Raw genomic sequence first — 20,897 nt, 5'->3', positions numbered from 1 at the left:
AAAGAGCAGCATGCGATTATATCTTACAGAGAGTGATTAGACCTTTTTATCCAGTAGAACACAGGCAGATGCTAAATTAGGCCACTCGGATGCAAGGAGGCAACACAGGAATGTAGCCAGCATCAGGCAAACTTTCACCCATCTACAGGATGGCAAATCGAAATAATTAGATTCGAGATAAGGTGCAGAGGGGGAATCAGCCCATGGACAGAGCCAGAGGTTAACCATTAGAGTAAAATGTTCTCATGAGATTGCGACTAGTTCTTGACTGCAATGACTCACACAGTAACATATCCACAATAAAATGTTTTTGTTTTGTTTTTTCCACATGTTGGTTAATATCAAATAAAATGTATTTTGGTAAAACTGATGTCAGAAATGTATTGTTTCTCATTGTTATTTACATCCTGTATATTGTATGGTACATGACCTTTCTCTCTTAGGGGTGTTTACAAGGTTTAACTAATTTTATATAACCAAAATAACAAAAGAGTATGTCACATCAGCAACAGAGAGAAGCTCAAGGACTACATTCCTGCTATACCCTTGATGTGGAATTCAATCTTCTTCATGTAAAACAGGCAGGAGGACTGAGTCATGAGGAGTAATGAGTGCCAGCTATGATCTGTCCCTCACCCTGATGTGGTTTAACTCAACAGTCCCAGGATCCTATTAACTCCCGCGCCATGCAAACGTATCCAGGGTCAGTACCTTGGCTTGGCATTGGAAAAGTGAGTACTTCAAACAACTCCAAGCACATCATCATCATACAGAGGAGTCCTGCTTTACTTTCTGTAAGTCTGTTGATGCCACACAGATTTCTCTCTCTTTCTTTTTTTATCATTTATCTGGCCTGGCAAGTTAATCTGAACAAAATGATTATTTTCAAGGACAACATTGCAACACCTGTCATATTGCAGAAAAATTCTCAACTCGAAACCTGAATAGCAATGACTTGTTCTTTACCACATCACGTTGATGTCCTAAGGTTTAAAGGTTTCATAGATTCTTGAATCTGTGACGAACTCTGTCTTTACCTGTGTCGTCCTTTTCATATGTGCTCTGGAGAAAAATAAGTCTGCATACTGCAACCCTCAAATATACTTTCTTTGTCACAACTCCAACATATTAATTAAAAAATTATAAATAATTTAGATTAAGAAACACTGCGGCTAAATGACACCTTGTCTTCTTACTTTGAATTGCCTGTTTAACATGGGTTAATGCAAGACTCTGTAACTATGGAAACTGTGGGCATAACTTATCACTAATCACTAATATTTGTATAAGAAGAATGGATCACTCTTTATTCTACAGCACAATAATACAATGCAATAAGCTGTACTTTGTATCAAATTAGAAATATGTTCTTTATTAGACAGCAACCAGTCATACCCTAATTACATACCATACACCTAAATTATGCTGTACTAAGTACAATAAACAAGACACTATTATACCAAATAATACTTCCATTAGAATCCAAATAGGAGATCCAAATACAGTTTTAAACACCATTTTATAAGATTGTAGACTAATTAGCAATCAAATACAATATCAGCTATATCAATACATCTGATAGCAATGGCCTGCCAGTGTTTGCCCATTTAAAGCTAAGAATAGACATTAATTAGAATGATAATAAAGTTGAAGAGATATCCCCCCTTACATCTGATCTCAGAACAGATTTGTGTGCCGTAAAGGATCTGTTGCCTATTTGCATTCGTCATGTAATATACTACCCACTAGTGGTGGCAGCAGGGTATTGTCCCTGCAAGCTAGCTTGCCTTTCAGCCGTTGTACTCATTTCTGTCATTTTCATGGGTGTGACTGTGTGCTGTTGACAAAGACTGGAGCTTGGCAAGTGGAGAGGACAGCAGCTTAATTTGGAGGATTGCACATGCACATCGAGGATAATCCTGGGATCGTCAGGATGTTAACCTTTCCTTAGCCAGGAAAGGCTGGAACACTCAGGCTGGAAAATACAGGATTCTACATTGTCACTGGAGTGTCCAGTCCATTAACCTGATTAGTTGTGAGATATTCAACCAGGTGTTTTTTAGCATTACACCACTTTTTCAGTCTGTTGTTGCCCTTGTCCCAACTTTTTTTGAAAAGCTTTGCTGAGTCCATTAAAGCCTGACTTCAGCTACTGCAAAATGTTCATGTATGACAGTTTGTTCGCTGTTGAAGTTGAATCATAATGAATTATTTTAGCCCCAAACACTGCCCACAGTACCTTATGTGATGAGTGTTATTTTTGGGAATAGAGTATTTCTGGCCATAACACTTTTCAGTCTTATCAGCTATCTATGCTCTTCCCTATTTTGTGCACCTACACCCACACCTATTCCCACTGCCTTATTCCATTCCCATCCCGGTCTTACAACTACATGGTCTACAGCAGAAATAGGTATAAATTATCATATTTTCTTTGCCTTTTGTGTAATCTATATGAAAATGATTTTAAACAAAAATATAGACACTTTTAGGAAAAGTCAGGAACCAGCAGTGGTGTATTTTTTTATTTAACAAAGTTATTACACATGTAAGTTTCAAAACTGTCAAAATGACTGCCACAGCCGTTCTAGTGTTAACTGTCACCTTAATTTGGATGCTGGCTTTCCCAGTGAAAATCAGGCCATAAACACAAGATACTTACTAGAAAAATACAACAGCTGACACCTCAGAAGGTCTTTCAATCCAATTGAATGCTAAACAAGGTTTGTAGTAACAAAAGGTTACCACTAACTTTCATTAACTGAAAATAGACAATGAAAGCTCAAAATTCCAAGGCGCATTCCTTTGTTCTTTATGATTGACTGGCAGGTTGCCATTCGTGGTATGATCTGTAAAGCCACGCTCTAACTGGGGCCACAATTTACAAAATAATCATTGTGCTGTATTTAACAAGACCTTAACCTAGCTATTGGGACCACAAACTCATTAGGAAAATGTTTACTGAGGTAATAAATCAAGTGAGAAGTAGGGTAATTTTATCGAACTTTCTGTATTTCTTTTGCAACCAGTGGAACCTCTGGTGCAGAATGCAAGTTTAAGGCACTTCGCTGTTGGCTTCACTTTTCTTACCCAGAGTCTATGTCCATTTTTATACACAATCTATGGGAACATCATACTAATACTTGGTAGGGTCTCCTGTTCTACCACATCCAAAGGCGTTCTGTTGGAGTTCTGAGATGGTGCATTTTCATGCTGGAAGTAGCCATTCTGAGATGGTAAATTGTGGCCATAAAAGGATACACGTAGTCCCGACACTATCACAAAATACTAACACAAAAGCTGGGAGGGCAGTGGGGCGATTCTTATGCACTGTGACAGTGCAGAAGCTCATACAAACAAGTTAGCGGGGAACGTACCTGGGTCATGTGACAGCTGGACTGCACACATAAAGCTCCGTCCAGCAATAGATGCACATTTGTATAAAGATGCAACCCAACAGTTTAAGTCATTAAGGACATTCAACACAGAGTGAGTAAAGGGAAACTCTAACGTGTCCAATAAATAAAAATGACACCCTCAATGCCACTTCTCCGATATCTTCCACTGCCATTCCATTGCAAAAGTTATGGAGGAGATTAAGGCTAAGGAGTAATGACTTCGCACAACCAGTGACAGAGCCATTGTTTAGTTAGAGGCTTCCTTTCAGAAAGCTCTCTGTAATGTAAAAACAGCTGGTGGGATTGTCTAATGGCTGTTGATCACACCATGTAGTGAGACAGTGGTGGTGAGACGCTTCCTCCATCTCATTTCTGTGAGAAAGAGGAAAAAAACCCTCCAAGGAAATCATTCTGGAGCTGAAGGAGGGGGTCATAATCTGTTGGATAACAAGGCAGGATGAGGAGAGAGAGAGTGCCCATAAATTGCTCACCCTTTTAGCTGAGGTTAAGGCTAAAAAAAGTAGTGTTTTAAAGGACAGAAACTTGAGAGAAATATGTGTTATCGGCTCAAACAGAGGCCAAATCAGAGACCATAAAACCAGAGGTAAGTCCCACTGAGGGAACCCACTTTCCTCTGACTCTCCTATGGAAAGCATTTAACCAGTGGGTGTGTAAGACAGATCTTGCTTCAAAACCCTCATGGCGGAATGAGATGGCAGTAGTATAACTTTGATTGTAGATAGAGCTAGAGTTCTGTCTACTGGCAGCTGGAAGAAAGTCACCGCATGAGAAAAGGGGTATGATGCGGGATTCATTTCAACGTGTAAAAGGCTGTTGTGGATGGAGCTCCTGCACCTTGTATAGTGTTAATAATTGCGAGAGCTTTGAGCCATGGTTAATAAGAAATAGCGTCCACCTCCAGAGGAAGGTGCTCTTGCGCATTCATGGAGAACCACAGTGCACACTGAGTTTTCACACAATGTAAACAGATCCACCTCTGCCCTCCTGAACCTGTCCCACAGCTAGTGTGGGATTCAAGTGCGGGACATCAAGTCCAGATCTGTTTGCCCAGAATGTGTATGTCCTGTTGTGCCAGACAATCCTCGATTCCAGGCTTTGTGTCTTCCAATAGGAAAAGGGGAGAAACAGAAGTGGAGCCAGCAACCACCTCCTCGATGGTGAAGTTGTCGAGGAGGGCTGCAGAGGTGCCCGCTCGCAACTGCTTCTCAACAGGTAAATGTGCACAGTAAGTGCACATAGTTCAGGGAGTAAGGGCCAGCCTGGCATGTACCAAGCCAAGGCATGACTCACAACAGCAGTGGAAATTGAAGTCCATGATGTAACCAGCATGGCCAGAAGGGCTGAGATGGACACACTGAGAATTCATCTTTAGTCTTCACGCTTTCGATAACTGCATAAAGCACACTGCAGAAAAAAGGAACAAGAGCTCAGTTTATGCAGGTTTATATACTATAGATGTGGACCTGATTGGGGCCCAGTGCTCAGCACAGGGCAGGACAGAAGATTTTCACCTCTGTGCATGTGCAAGGGATAAACTCAATAGTGACAGAGTCCAGACAAAATAGAACCAAAGAGGGGTTCCATTCCATTTGATGTAAACAGAGTATCAAAGTGATAGTTTTGGTTATTTAACATAATACAGTGTGCACTGTAGTTAAACTAGATGACTGGTTGACGGCAAGATAAAACAACTAAACAATTAAAAATATTCAAAATAAAGCATACACTTAAACCAAGAACAGCTTTGTTGGATGGGCAATTTTAAAGTGTCTAAAACTTCTGTTCCATACTCCTGGCTCCTTCTCTAAACTAGCAGGGTGCCAGTCCGAGTGTAGTGCAGATAATACACTATGTATAACTATCTCACACAACCCTACATCAAATAACCTGAACTATCACTTTAAGTAAAGCTCTTGACCTGTATCTGTAGCTGATTGGCTAATAGGATAATGGCATGAATAAGCTTGGTCAGTGTATATCAGCTGCAGTAAAGTTTAACTCTCCAGTGCAGGTGGTTGGCAGCTGTGCTCACATGTTTTTTCTACCTTTTATGTGGTTTGAAATTCTTAAAATTCTACTTTTATTGGTTGCCAGAAACATCCTTACAAATCACAGAAAGATCTCACTTCCGGGTTGTCCCCTGTGTTAAACTGGTAATGCCATAAATGAACACAATGTTCATGGTGTCCACAGATAAAACCATAAATTCTTAAATAAAAGACACTAATGACCAAAGCTGAGTAATAAATGAATGGACAAATCAATAAATTAATAAATCAATACATAAATAAATGAGAGGAATTGCCTGGATAGTCTATGTTATAGTTCTCATGTTAAATTCAGCATAACATACATTTCCACAGCAGTAATTTCATCTGGAGTACAACAAACTCCTGTCATACTCACCCTCACCATCTGCTGCTCTGCAGATTGGTGACACTTTAACAGCAATACTGCTTAACTAAATTTCAATCACTTGTACTTCTTTGCCATTTTTTCCTTCGGGTGTTAAATTACTGTCAGTGAAGACCTCAAGACCTCCTACAGATGTTTCAAATCAAAAGTCTCAAAAGAAGGGGCAATTGAATACTGAATAGATTGCTCCAAAATGATTTACAAAGTGCAATTACCATTAAGATGTTTTGACTTTTTGTTTTCATCTGGTGATATTCAACACATGACTGAAAAAGTCCATATTGAAGTTTCACCTGATTCAACCCAGGTGTGCTGGGGTGCAATCAAATGCTTAATCCCCAGAGCGAAAGATCATTTGAATATAATGATGTAGCTAGAAAATATAATTAGACATAATATCAAATCATTCTAATAATGCTCAATAAATTGTCTTTATTGGAGCATGTTTTCAGTTTGCAGGTACCCACGTATAGTATAGTAAGATATACTTACTATACGTGGGCAATTAGAATGAAAGAACTCTCTTAAATAAACTTGTTAATAAAGTAAACAAATAAAATAATCTTCAAATAAAGTTTTTATGGTCAAAAAAATAAACGTTTTGAACATAGAAATATAATTTGCACTGGTGCAGAAAAATCCTTACAGGAATGAAAGAAAAAACATCTCACCTTTCTCTTGTTAGTTGGACAGACATAGAGGTAACTCAGGACAGTCTTGGATCCGACTTTGTCATTCATTCTTTCATATGTGGAGCCATAGTCAGTAGATCTGAATGGAGGAAATGAAGGAAAAATTAAGTGAAAGGCAAGCAAATAATATTGTAGATAAACCTGTCAAAAGTACAGTGAAAGTATGCTGACAATCGAATCAGTAAACAAATGGACTAAGGATTACTGGGACATTGTGCGATACATGTCAAAATGATATTTATTTTGCAGTGATGAAAAAGAATGTAATATCAAACCCTACAGGGGAAAAAAGAAACAAGTTCAACAAAAGGTTGTAACATAACAAAATATGAAAAAAGTTAAGGGGTCTGAATACTTCCTGAATGCACTGTATTCAGTTGCTCTGTGCGGGAGTGAAACCTATGGCAATGGAACAAGAGAAGGTTAACCAATCATCTATAGCTGCCAGCAAAAGCGAACCATTTGAAAATGTCTGGAGACCCAGCACTGTAAATAATTAATTCTCTCCCGATGACTACTATGAAATAAAATATGACGAGTGCAAAAACATGTGGATGTTCCTGAACCCTTGGGCTTTAATAATTTAACAGTGGGAATGAGCCTGTTAGCCAACCTAGTCCCTAGAAACTCCACATAAATCCATCATCACTAGTAACTACCAAATCTGCCTTCAAGTAGAATATTACTGCATTTACACAGCTGTACTGGTTTTTCCTTTCCTTTTTTTCTATCAAAGCTGCATTCTTGTGCCCAGGATTTTCAAATATTTTCCTCTGTTGGGACAGAGGCACCCATCCAAAACTGTGGCATGACTCCCATTTGGATTTGCAGTCTACTTCATGGTGTTATAAAGAAAGTGAGGATGATACCTATTTCTACACTACCCCGCGGCTTGCACTTCTTCCTTGGAAGCAGAGTTTCAGAGAAATTACAGGGATTTTTCCACATTCATATTCATTCCTGATTGCCTCAGAGAAACAGTAGTTGCTGTGATTACAAAGCACAATAATGAGTCAGACAGACAGCATCATTTCCATGGCATAATAAAGTGGAAGTGAGGGGTGAAGAGCTGCACTAAGAATGATCCTGATTTGGAGTAGGAACGGTTAACTATGTTGTTGGCCTCAGTGCAACACTGTTGGAGCCTCCTGAAAGGAGACTTCATAAATAACAGACATATACAACGTGTTGCTCTTGGCATGACATTGGCATATTAGACTGGTTTGTAAATGGGATTAGAAATGGACTGTGTCATTCAGCAAGATGCTGGACTTTCTGCCTGCTAGTCCTAAGAACATTTATGTCTTAATCATCTGTATGAAAAACTATATTGGTCAATGGCCTCCTCCCCTAGCATTCCTCACTTTGTGGAGACCCCCATGGGTTTAATCTGGATTCCCTGTTATTTACCATTTACGTGCTAACCCCATAGCTATAAACTCAAGTGGGTGGACAAAAGTGACAGAAAACAGCAGGCATGGGCTCTTGACATGCACCATACACTGTATGCTACAATGCCTTGAAAAGCAAGCCACTCACTTTCCATGGAAAATGCATATGATTACAAATTAGACTTTCTCATAGTCCACTTTGAATTAGGGGTGTGCGATATATATCATTTACAATAATATCAAAATTGTTATTTTAACGATGAGTCAGCTGGTATTATCGAGTATTTCTCTCACTTTGCAATTACCAATGTAAAATAGCAGGACACGTATTGATTACGTCCCGGCTTCGTGAGTTGTACTAGTGCACATGCGTATTCAGGCTCCAGAGCCCTCCAGAGTGGAGGCAGAAGTTGACAAACTGCCACTGAACTATGAATGAAGAAAGACAGCCAGACCAACTCGCTACAACGCAACCAGCTTCGCAGTCCACTTCTTTAGATCTTGTAGCCAGGCGTGGGTCATCCTCATTCGCGTGGAGATGGTTTGGCTTCAAGAGGGTGGAGGATGTTCAAACCAGCCCAATCTGCAGACTTTATGGGAAAGCAGTTGCAGTGGAAGACGGTGCCGCAACAAACTTATTTCACCATCCAGACTAACCACCAGACTCAGTACAAAGAATATGAAAAGCTTCAGGAGTCAGGTAAATCCATGGTAGCAGTGACAGCAAAAAAACAGCCCCAGCAGCAAACTTTGACAAGTCTTTGGCAAAAAAGTTACAGACATTCAGCAGCAGGGCTGTTTTTACACAGTTACTGTGAGTTTTGAGTAAATTCAACAAGACCTGCTCTTCTTCAAGCATTCTTGTTGATGTATTGTTGTGTGCTGTTTCTTAAGTACCATTAATAAGCAACAGTGAATATTCTATTCACCACAGCAAGCAGGTACAAAATAAGGCTTAACACTTGTAATTATTAAAATATCGTCAAATTATCGTTGTTGGGAAAATGGCAAAACATCTTGATATCAATTTCTGTCAATATCGAACACCCCTATTTTGAATTGTTTGCTGCTGTCCCTAGGGCAAACAAAGCTAAAGTTAGCCTAATTGGGACAAGCTAACTTCATTAGAAAACAGAATTAACTGCCTCTTAAACGAAGATAACTGCACTTTATTTACGGCTGTAGGCTGTTCTCAATCGGATACCCTGTGGATTTTCTCACCACTGGTGGTGCTATGGAGCAATATTTTTTATTATATTTTAATAAAATATTTTAAGTAGCCCCACTGAAGGTAAACAAACTTTTTTTCAGGATCTAGACAATCAAACAAGGAAAATACCTACTAAAGTGGGTGAAGACTACAAATGTAACACCTACATACAGTGTACTTCAAAATAGTTCTGTCCTGACTATTAACTCTGTGACATTTATTAAATTCCATCTGGTTGAAGTATAGCTTAAAATGTGGATCTTAATATTACCTGTAATTTGTTCACTCTACTGTGAATTTTTCACATTTGAGACTAATTAATTTAACAACTTTGCATAACAGCTTCATTGATGTCAATCATTGGCTGTAATGCTTGACACAAATGTGTTTCCATAATTAAATTTAGACAAATTGAAAGTCTTTGTTGCCTTCACAGCCAAATTTGGCTCACAAAGCTAATTTGACTTTAGCTGTCCTTTTAAGCATTCTCAGTAATGCAAAAAGGATTATCCATGCTGATATTTCATAGTACATAAATCACTGCAGAACCTGACTAAAACAGGCCTATGTTTTTATTGTTTCTAAAAAAAATAATAATAGTAATAAAAAAAATTTAAAAAAAGGTAAATGAGATCCATGATCTCAATGGGACAAACCAAGTTAAATAAATGAATTTGTTACTTCCCATCACTGTGTGAAATGAATAAACAGCCTCTAAAAGCAAAATATGTGCATATTCATTAGTTTCACTGAAAACAAAAATTACTATAGAGTTTCATTTTCTGATGCTTAGACAATGTCCCGGTTAATATAAAGCAATTAGTCTGCAGCCCTGAGTGTGAATTCTGTTTAAAAAGGTTTTGTAGCACAGAGCATCATTGCAGTTTGTTAGTTGCAACACGCACTGAGGCCTGGGAAATACCCAGTTGAAGGGTTGATGAGAAAATGTTCCCCTTTTGCTCAGTGCTATAACCAGCGTACCTTCATATGAGCAGTAATGAGACTGCATTTACTATATAGGGCCCCCTTTCTGGTTGAATGGGCTCATTCTGAGTGGCTAAAACTGAACATGCAAATTTTAAAGATGCACTCCAGCTTGAGAGCTCCACCTTTTTTCATAGAATCGAAGTTATATGGCATAACATACAGTACCTGACAAAAGTCTTGTCACTTATCCATTTTGTAGAAACAACAGTTTATAACCTGACTTTTAATTAATCCATTGGTTTTAGAAATGGCTCATATGAAAGCTAAAACCCTCCCAAATTATGTTTAACATACTAAAATAAATTTGCTTCACTGAAGAAAGATTGATCATTTAATGAACACAGAAAGGGCAGATTTTGGCAAGACAAAAGTTTTGTCACCTACAGAGAGTAATGTGAAAATTGAACAAATAATTTACTTCAAATACAAAAATATGTTGCATAACATCAGTGAATTAAATAGTGGTGCTGTGAGATCCATATTTAATATCTTGTATGACTTCCATGAGCTTGAAGGACTGCATCCATGTGGTTCGACAATGATTCATACAATTTATTGATGAAGTCATCAGGAATAGCAACGAAAGCAGTCTTACATGCATCCCAGAGTTCATCAAGATTCTTTGGTTTCGTCTTCCATGCTTCCTCTTTCATTCTACCCCAGACATGCTCAATAATGTTCATGTCTGGTGACTGGGCTGGCCAGTCCTGGAGCACCTTGATCTTCTTTGCCTTGAGGAACTTTGATGTAGAGATGGAAGTATGCGATGGAGCACCATCCTGCTGCAAAATTTGACCCTTTTTATGGTTGGGAATGTAAGAGGTAGCTAAACTTCTTGATATTTTAGGCTATTGATATTGCCTTCCACCCTGCAAATCTCTCGCACACCCCCATACTGGATGTAACCCCAGACCATGATTTTTCTGCCATCAAACTTAACTGTTTTCTGGGTGAATCTCGGATCCATGCGGGCTCCAGTAGGTCTCCTGCAATATTTGCGGCGGCTGTGATGTAATTCAACCGAAGATTAATCAGAGAAATCCACCTTCTGCCACTTTTCCAGCGTCCATCCTTTTAGCAGGTTGTGGGCCCTGGCAAATGCCACACGTTTTTTTTAATTGCCTTTTGTTTAGTGCTGGTTTCTGGGCACTGATTCAACCATGGAGGCCATTTTGAGACAGAATTCTACAAACTGTTCTGGTTGACATGGGGACTTGAGGTGACCAGGCCTGGTGGAGCTCTACTGCAGTGGAAAAGGGGCTGGCCTTGGATTTTCGAGCCAACAAACGGTCCTCCCGAGCAGTTGTCTTGTGGGGTCTGCCGTACCTGGGCTTGTCAAAAACATCTCCAGTCTCTTCAAATCTTTTTCTTATTCTTTGTACTTGACACTGAGATACATTGAAGGTGTCAGCCACCTCAGCAGTGGATCTGGTCTTCAGCCTCTTGATAATCAATGCTTTGGTCTCAGGGTGAATCTTAGGCATGTTGTCAGAGGTCAAGTTGCAGTTGATGTGAAGGTCTGGTGTGCTGGGGTTCTTTTTATACACACCAACTAATTGATTGATCAATTATTGATCACAGGTGAGGCTGTAATCTAGGATTGGGTGCATCATATGACAGGGCGACAAGACTTTTGTCTTTGCAAAAACTGACTCAGTGGGCTTTACCAAGCTGTGAACGTTAGAATGCTTTTCAGCAGTTTCGTTTGGCACCAAAACATTATTTCAAAAGCTGTTGGGATTGAAATTAGCCATTTCTTGTAAAAAAATTGATTAGACATATATTTGAGGGGCACTTAAGGTCAACTCGTACGCAAGCGACAAGACTTTTGTCAGGGACTGTATATATAATTAACATATTTACAATATTTATCAATCACCACTTCACAGACACATTTCAGTCATTTCTTCACCAACAGCTGAGTCCACTGAGACACTTGTATTGTTGTTTTGACCTCTTATTTTGTCTGGTCGGCATGAGCAGAGAGGTGAAAAGACAGACAATGTGTGGAAAGAATGAACTGAAGAAAGACAAACACTGCCACTGCCTTCAGTCTTGTACATATTTTTGATGTAACGCACAACACTGATATGCTTTTTGCAAAAACAAAAAACTTATTTCCATTTCTGTTGAGACAAGCATTCTGTGGTGAAAGATAGAGGGTGGAAATATTTTTGTGACTATCAATATGAAGGCAGACCTTAGTCTGGATGTTACATCAGACTCTCTTGAGTGGAGGATTCTCAGTAAGTCTGTGACCATGAAACAGACTTAGCTCACTGGCAGTACTATGTTCTTGGAGGTACAGTATTTCAGGAGCCTAATCGATTACAGAACATAAAGACATTTCACTCTGTCTTAAAGACCCCCTCCAATGAAAATCAAGCTTTTAACCTTGTTAACATGTGCATATTATGTTTTTTTTTAAATAATACAAGATATTTCTTGAGCAGTCTCTGTGTATTTCCACCTTGAAACTGCGGTGACTCAATGACAATCTCTTAAGAGAACAGATTCAGATAGCCAGGGTTTCATATGTCATATAACCTAGGAAACCAATCCTGTCAATTTGCAGCAACAGTGGGGCGGTCAAAAGTAAACCCAAAACCTTGTCAGTAGAGAGAGCGAGAGTTTGTATTAGCATAACCACTAACACTGTGTCATCCACTGCTAGTTGTTAGCTAATAAACAACATAAACAAATCATAGATGCTAACCGCAACAGCAAACCATTCTAATGCATATGCTAGTCGCCAATTTTGGTCACAATAGAGTCCTGATCTGAGACTGGCTCTGACTGAGGCTCAAACATGTTGCTGAGTCTGTGGTGATTCCTCCGCTAACTATCTGGTTCGCACTGCTCTGTCACTCTTTTACGGGTCACAGAGTTTGCCTTAGCACAGTCGTGAGCTAAAAAGCAACATAAACAAATAGCTACGCTTATTGTTCTGATACAAACTTCTCATTATTCAACAAACTCCTGCGTCTGAGTCTGACTGAGGCTCAAACATGTGGCTAAGTCTCTCCGATGTTTCCTCCACTAACTTTTTTACGCTCTGTCTGAAAGGTGGGGCACATGGCCTGATCCTGAGTTGATTCCTGAGAATGGAAAATTTTCCATTTTTTTACTTATTATGTGGGAAAACCATGTTAAACAAAATACTAATCATAGCAGAGTATTTTACTTAGTTTAAACATGTCTGGAGATAAACTTTAACAATTACAAAGTATGACACATTGTCCTCTTGGAATAAATCAAATTTTAAAAAATACCATAATGACATCTGCTGTATCTACATAATCACAAAGTGGAGTCTTCCATTTGTTTTCATTTGTGAGGTCCTCCTTTTTTCACTGAGAGCCAGAGAGGGAGTGTGGTGCAGTGGCAGTGCAGTGTGTGAACATCAAATGATTGGAAAAAAAGGCAGAGAGAAATTGTATTACGGTATGTTTGTGAGGTTTCGCCAGATGGCTGCCAGTAAAGCAGAACAGTTCAGTGTTAGTGTGCAGCACTGTTGACCATGCTCTGAGGAAATAGAGAAAAAAAAATCCATGTACTTCAAAGACTGAAGGATGAAAACCCCAACCAAACCATCTTAGTTTCACAAGCTCCTACTAACAAAGCACATCACCCTGAAGCACATACAGGAATTAAAGAGAAGGGAAGTCTGTTGCAACATAATTCCTAGAAAAACAAAAGGTTACTAATTTAACTCTTCCCACTGTAAACCCGACGTCGGCTTGCTCCAGAACAAAAACTGTTTGTGAATGCATGCTAGTGCATATGAAACAGCAAAGAGACACAGAAAACACAAAACACCAAATCAATATTCATCAGGGGTCTGAAGATGAAAGCATCATCAGGTGGTTGTCGGAGTTGAACCAAAGAATCAACAGTTCAATTGTCTGTCCTCAGAAAGCGAGTCACACTGAGACACAGGAGGCTCAGGGAGCGAGAGAGACAGAGAGAGGAAAAGGTTTCTTAGCAGAGAACCCTGCGGCAAAATCAAGCCTGAAGACTCTGCACACTCTCTGACTGATGTGCTTGAAAAACATTCTCAACAGTGGTGAACCGAAGTGTTCTATGCAGTGCTGAGGGGTCAGAGGTAGCGATGCCTGAATGCGTTGCACACATTTCCACTGCAATTGTCTGAATTGTTGCAGTCTTTTGTTCCAGGGACACACTCTAGGGGATGACAAAGCCAATTCTGCTCTAGTCACAGGTCTTTGACACAAGCTTGCTCTCTGGATACAATCCAGGGAACTCTGGCTGACTGGGAATGGAACTAAAGAGAGCAAAAGATACAGCTGTAGCCAGAACAAAATATCTTTTAATTTGATGACAAAGTATGAGAGACCAGGATTTTTGGCAAACTGAAAATCCTCATTTTAACCTTCACTTATCCAGCTAAGGGTTTGCTGAGCATTTAAACTCTGCTTGCTTTGAATTCATCCAGTAAAATATATTTATGTGCAAGCCACACAGACCTGAAAGAACAAGAATATCCTGGGTTTAAATCCTGGTTCTTAATGTGTAGAGTTTGGATTTTCTCTTTGTGTGGGTTTTCTCCTGCTGCTCTGATGTCCTCCAATGTAAGTCAGCAAAATTTAAACCTCCTCAGTAGGGACAGAGTTGGTCATTTGCGGGTCATATGATGACACTGTCTAGATTAAAACCATGCTAAATATAGCTGAAAACTAGAGTGTTTCAGTCATCTCAGTTGCATAACCAATTAAGTCACATAAATGTATTTCAGTGACTTTATAGACAGATAGATGCTTCTATGCAAAGCACAAATGTTCATTGAATGGTCTGACGCGTATTCATATGATGTGAAACACATTTCTGAGGCCTTCACAGTCACCAGTTCTAAACCTTAATGAAACACATATGGGTGATTTTAGTGTGATGCATTCAGTTGTGCAGACCTGGTGTATTTTTAATATTCATGTACATTACACTACACCTTTAAATCAGCCTTCCCTCACATTTTGGTTAAATTAGTTTTACTGGTCTCCATAATTATTTTATCTTGCCAGAAAAATGCAATATAATACACTAAGCCAATAATGACATATAATTTTCTTGACAAAGACTTGCCTCTGCCAACCTGTGAAGTTACAGGAAATATGGACACAATCGCCCCTTCTGTTCCTGAGTTAAAGTGTTGAATAATGGCTAGATGGCCAGATGGCCTGTTTTTTCAGGACATTATGATGTCACTGTAATGTTAACCTTTGACCATTTGGATATGAAATGTTATCACTTCACATTTCACATATTTGTGTTAAATTGTGTCATAGTGTGTGGATTATTGAGTTATGCCTAAAACCATGTTTTGTGAGGTCACATCTAATAATTTCAATCTTGAGTTGAAGTGAAAAATTCTACCAAATTTGAAGAAATTTCCACAATATGTCACTGAGATCTTGCATTCATGAGAATGGAACTTGACAGATGGTTGGATGGACAGACAGACAACCCAAAAACAAAAACTGTCACTGGCTGCATGAAAATTTAAAGCAGCAATGCAAACAATGAACCTTTCAAATTAATGTAAGTCTATTAGTATTGTATGTATTGTATTGTATTAGGTTTGTATGCAGAAGAGTTGGATAAGTTTTTTCAGCCCTTTCACTCACTACTGCTCGTTAAGCTTAAATGCTATGAGTACATGGTAATAACTTAGGGCGACTCTGTTGAGCATTTTAACAATTTCATCCACACAGATATTCATCAAATCTGAATGCTAGCAACAATGGTTATATTCAACCTATCCTATCCTAACCCAACCTAATTTTAACCCAGTTATACCCCACAGTAGATGTCTAGACTGAAAATCAATGTTCAGTGGGTTAGAACTGCCCACAGTGTAGACTGGGATGTATTTGTCTGTGTGATGGCCCTGCGGCGACTGGTGACCTGTCCAGGGTGTTTCCCTGCTATTTCGTGCAAAGCTTGAAGAGAAAGGCTTCAGACTCTCTGTGAGGCTGAGCAGCAGTCAGCAGGCACAGATAATGAATGGATGGATGGGTTGCCCTGGGCAATTAGTCTGTTCCTCGTAGCCAGTGTACTGCTTTAGTCAGCAATGGATTATTAAGTGCTTTAATCCAAAACACTAAGCCGACACTCTTGACAACATTCAGCCAGAAATATTGTTGTCATAGTTCACTATTAAAATAAGTAGAGTTCACTCTGGCATACTGGTTCCATTCTAAGCAGTTTCTCTATTCATTTCATGTTAGCTAGGTGGAAAAGGCTAGGGACAGAGAAAACAAAGCCAGTCACTGTTCTGCAGTGAAGTCTGTGCATATAAAATAAGATACTAGATGTTTGAACATGGAATACAGATTATAATGTCTCATTTAACATAGAATTAAGTTGGAAGTAGTCTATAAATGAGCATAAGTTTAATAAAATAACAATAGCAATACACACAGTGAGACAATATAGATTTTTCTACTGTCAGATATTTTTCCCAAAATGATTCTACTGTGGTAGCTTTCCTGTTATATCCTATGTAAAAAAAAAAAAAAAAAAATACTAAAAAAAAATCAGTGGCTTAAAAAATCTCAGAGAAAAGAAGTTAAGATCCAGAAAAATCCAGATGTTTCAAGTAGGCTAGTTGTTGATCCAGCAGCAGTAACTGTGCAGACAACAGACAGGAGGGGCAGAGTAGCGGAGTGGGTTCTGGACCACAGCTCACAGTACAGCTCCCAGTGAGTCCAGTTTTACACAATAAGCAGTAGGCCAAAGACAACAGGAACCTAGTCTGAGTTTATTTATCAGGATAATGTTGTATGACTTTGGTTTCTGCTCATAAGCTAAGTCCTCAGACTCTGCGTGATCAGCTCAGATCTATTCAATTTTATTAAAGAATGAGCCAGTGGTGGAAGAAAAAATATGTCTGGTGTTGAATTTACTGCTGTACTGTTAAGTCTGAACTCTTATGTCTCACTCTCTATAGCTACAAACTTATACAGAGGGAAGTAAAAATAAGAACTACAGTTTAATGTGCCAGTTGTTCCATTTCAAGTGTTGTTCTAGAAATCACTCCTCAGTCATTTATTTTATGATTCTAAAATGTGACACGGGCTACATGTGATGGTGTCTCCAGATGGGTTTTGGTGGGTCAGTCCAAGTTAAAAGTCCTTCCCTGAATATTAGGAAACACTAAGAATTACAGACACTAATATATTTTATCAGGAGCAGAAACAGGACAGCAGCAGGCAGCATACCTCCAACTATCTAATCTATAAACCAAGAATCTCTGTCTGTGTATGTATATGGCATTCTGATTCGGGGACGGTTACACTCACTTTGGGATGGTTTAAATTGTTTTTCAGGACTGTTTCAGGATGGTGGTGAAAAAAGTTAGTCTGGAGCCCTGATACAGCAATACAAAATTACATATACTACAATAGATAACTTTATCCATGTCAACCACTCTTAATGTACTGTACATGCAATTAATTTTCATGTGATTATTGCATTTTTCAATTCATTCTGATAACTTCTATAAATTTCTGTTTGTTGAAAAATGAGACAATCCTTGTCAAAATCAGTGTAGTCTATGTACTGCTTTCACTGGATGTCCGGGTGTGTCTTTGCTGTTTTGGGTATTGCCACTAGGAGTCACTAGACTCAGAAATGTTGTGAGATGTAAATTCTTTTATAAAACAGGTCTAGGTGCTATATTAATCCCGCAAAAGTATCAAAGCACTCAGTCTACAGCCCACAGCCTGTATTCAGAAACTGAGCCTTAAAACAAGCCATCAGGACTTAAATTTGTGGTGTCACAACAAAACATTTATGGCTCTCACCCATGCACCAAGCCCAGTCCATCTAGATCCACCATCCAACCTTACAGGATGTGATTTCTGTGTTTACCTGAAATCTGCTGTATATTCATCTGATCACTCAGAAAACAGTCAGCTCACCGACCTGTTGTTACTCGAGCTCCAGAGAGAAACCTGAGAGACGGGATGTAAAACTAAACTGGTTTTCAAAACTTCAAATAAAACACAGGAGAAGTGTAACTTATGGGACCTATAATGGCACAGGACAGTTCTCAAGAGCCTGTCAGTGTATGTGTCAGTGTATCTAAACTAATATTGACAGACTGTCAACTACATATATGCACAGAAAGTCAGACATTTTGATTTTTGATAATGCTTCATGCTACAAGTGGCTGAAATCAGCTTTTGAAGAAAGAAATGATTTTGTAAAACAATCTTCATATTCATTTATATGTATGGTAAAAAAGTCTAAGCAGCAGATGTAATTTTTAAAAAGAATTCATCAAAAACATCAAGAAAAACTCACTTGCTAAAACCGCAGTACTGCAGAACAGATATCTCCTGGCTTGCACCTGCAAATGGTATTGTTTTCAGTCCAGACAAAAATGAAAACCTTTAGTAAAATGAAAACCCATTCTAATATTTGCTTTATGTCTAGTGAATGAAAATGGTGATATTACATGAGATCTAAATGTCTGGAGCAGAGGAGGCAAACATCAAGCAGCATTTAATAATCACTGCTACCATCAGCAAAGTATATCTCAGTAAGGAGAATATATAAGCTGTCATGGAGTTTATCTGTGGAATATACACCCACCCTGAGCTGCTCTCTTGTGAAAACTTGCACACCAACTGAAGCGTACACACACAAAGTCAGGCTCAAACGTGGCATGCACACACACTAGCTTGCATCTTTCCATGTTTCCACCTAAGGCAAGTGCTGCACAATCTCTCCTCTAATGCAGAATCCACTGAAGCATAATTGAAAATGACTTTGGAGAGTTGCCACATTGAGATTAGAAGATACTGTATTTGCAGGTGCGGGAGAGCTGAGCTGCCAGTGAAACACACGTGAGAGTAGAGGACAATGAAGCATGAGAAAAATAATGGAACCTCAAAAGACTGAGCGCCATAAAGTCTGTCTTTCTTTCGGTAGATTAAGAAATGTGTTTATGTGCATATCCATCTGTGTGCGTGTGTTAATGTTTGTGTCTGTGTTAGAGGGAAATGGTGAACAGAAAATATAAAAACAACCCATGTGTGAAAGAATCAAAAAACAGGAAATGTGTCTGCCAACTGTGCCAAAATCCATGCTGCTGCTGCTGCTAATACAAAGCACAGACAAAGTCAGAGACCATCCTGCAGCGTAAAACAAAAGATTTCACATAACAACCTTGGAGTGTGATACATCTAAACAACAAACAAAACACAAAGGGGAGAACAGGGGATGATATAAAAACTGAAAAAAAAAATCTCACAGTATCCCATGTTGTTATTAGGCCGTACAAAATATAGCCCTGACCGCATCATTGTACTGCTCCTGACAAATGCAGTGTTGAGGAAATACCTTAAAGGAACAGCCAGAGTGCGACAGAAGTGCTGACATTCAAAGATCGCTCTCAGTGACAACATTTGTTGTTGTATCCCACTCACAGCCCGTGTTCGCCATTCAACCTTGACAGTAGGTAGGCAAATATCTTTGCTTCATCCACTTCCCTGCTTGCCACAGTCAAGAATGCTTTTTCCAGAATGAATCTTTAAATAAAGTATAAAACTTTAAAAAATTCCTCCCAGACATGATGACTTTTTCATGAGGTCTAGAAGGACTTTTTAGGCTACAAAAGATGAATCTGCTTTTGACATCCACCTTGTTTCCGCGATGAGTGTTGGCTGCTGACCTGACCTGTATCGTCTCATGACTTAGTCACCTTACCCAACCCTCTTTTCTTCCAGCTCTGCCAACCCTGAGGTAAACCAACTACCATCTTGCCTTTCAGTCGGACACAGATGCTACAATACAGTATGTGATTTAAATCTAAGTCAGACTACAGGGTTTGGAGGAAAAACCTCCCAGTGTATCTTTCAATCTTTCAAAGTTGGTGGGAAAAGAACAAGCACAAATGATTTCCATTTATTAGTCATACCACAAGAAGGCTGGGACAATACAAAAATAAATTAATCGGCTAGATAACTACAGAGTGTATTGCTGAAGAGTGGCAGCTCCCCATAGTGGCTGGTAAGTTCAAGTCTGTACTCAAACAAGGTCTCTGGAACATTTACTGCAAATACTGTAAATCATCCACGTACTGCATATTGCATAGATCCAGTTTATAAGCTATTTTAACTTTTTTTTTTTTTTTTTTACATTTTGAGAAATGAGACATAAAAACCACACACATCTACAAAATGCTAAGAATGACAAGAAAGTCCAAGACTTATTTTGAGTATGGTCCTTGATAAAGACAAGACACATGCACTTGAAAATGGAGAAAATGAAAATAGAAGTATAGATAGATAGAAGCGTGTGAAGAGCACCATATTTCTGCTAACAATCCCACAATGCAATGTACCACATTTTACAGATGTGCAAAATATTGTTGTGCACCTCATCTGTCAGTGATCATGGAAAATGATTCTGATTAACAAGTTTCTGTAATCTCAATATACTGCTCACTAAAGAGTACTGACTTATTGAGGGTCTATTAGAGTAGTCACTGACTAAAAGAATGATTTTGGACACAGCCATGGTGTCTGTGAACTTATATGTAGACATACAAGAACACACCCATCTCATAATTATCCAACCACAAGGAACACTGTGAATGGTTTGAGGAAAATGCAAATTGTTGCACTGGGGAAAATAGGGAATAGATAAATGGCTTAGTATGAAGGAATAAAAGTCAGAGGAAAGTGAAAAAGTTGAAAAATAAAATGTTCTAGCGAAAAATAAACATAAAAGCAAAATAAATTAATGTATTTCAACT

The 20,897-nt window shown here is 38.8% G+C and overlaps 1 protein-coding gene across 2 annotated transcripts in view; it reads right to left on the bottom strand.

The window, feature by feature from the left end:
* The window catches only part of sorcs3a (sortilin related VPS10 domain containing receptor 3a), a 217,077-nt gene that overhangs the window by 93,765 nt on the left and 102,415 nt on the right, over positions 1-20,897 (bottom strand). For both annotated transcript variants that reach the window (XM_071504406.1, XM_071504407.1), the window contains one exon: positions 6,506-6,605. In XM_071504406.1, the coding sequence (XP_071360507.1) occupies positions 6,506-6,605 (100 nt within the window). The remainder of the gene's footprint in view (positions 1-6,505; positions 6,606-20,897) is intronic.

This window comes from Trachinotus anak, unplaced genomic scaffold, assembly GCF_046630095.1.
Source record: "Trachinotus anak isolate AG129_WGS33_773 ecotype Australia unplaced genomic scaffold, CSIRO_AGI_Tana_v1 ptg000019l, whole genome shotgun sequence".
Lineage (NCBI taxonomy): Eukaryota > Metazoa > Chordata > Actinopteri > Carangiformes > Carangidae > Trachinotus > Trachinotus anak.
Note: the sequence above shows the minus strand (reverse complement) of the source record. Positions and strands in the feature narration are given on the sequence as shown.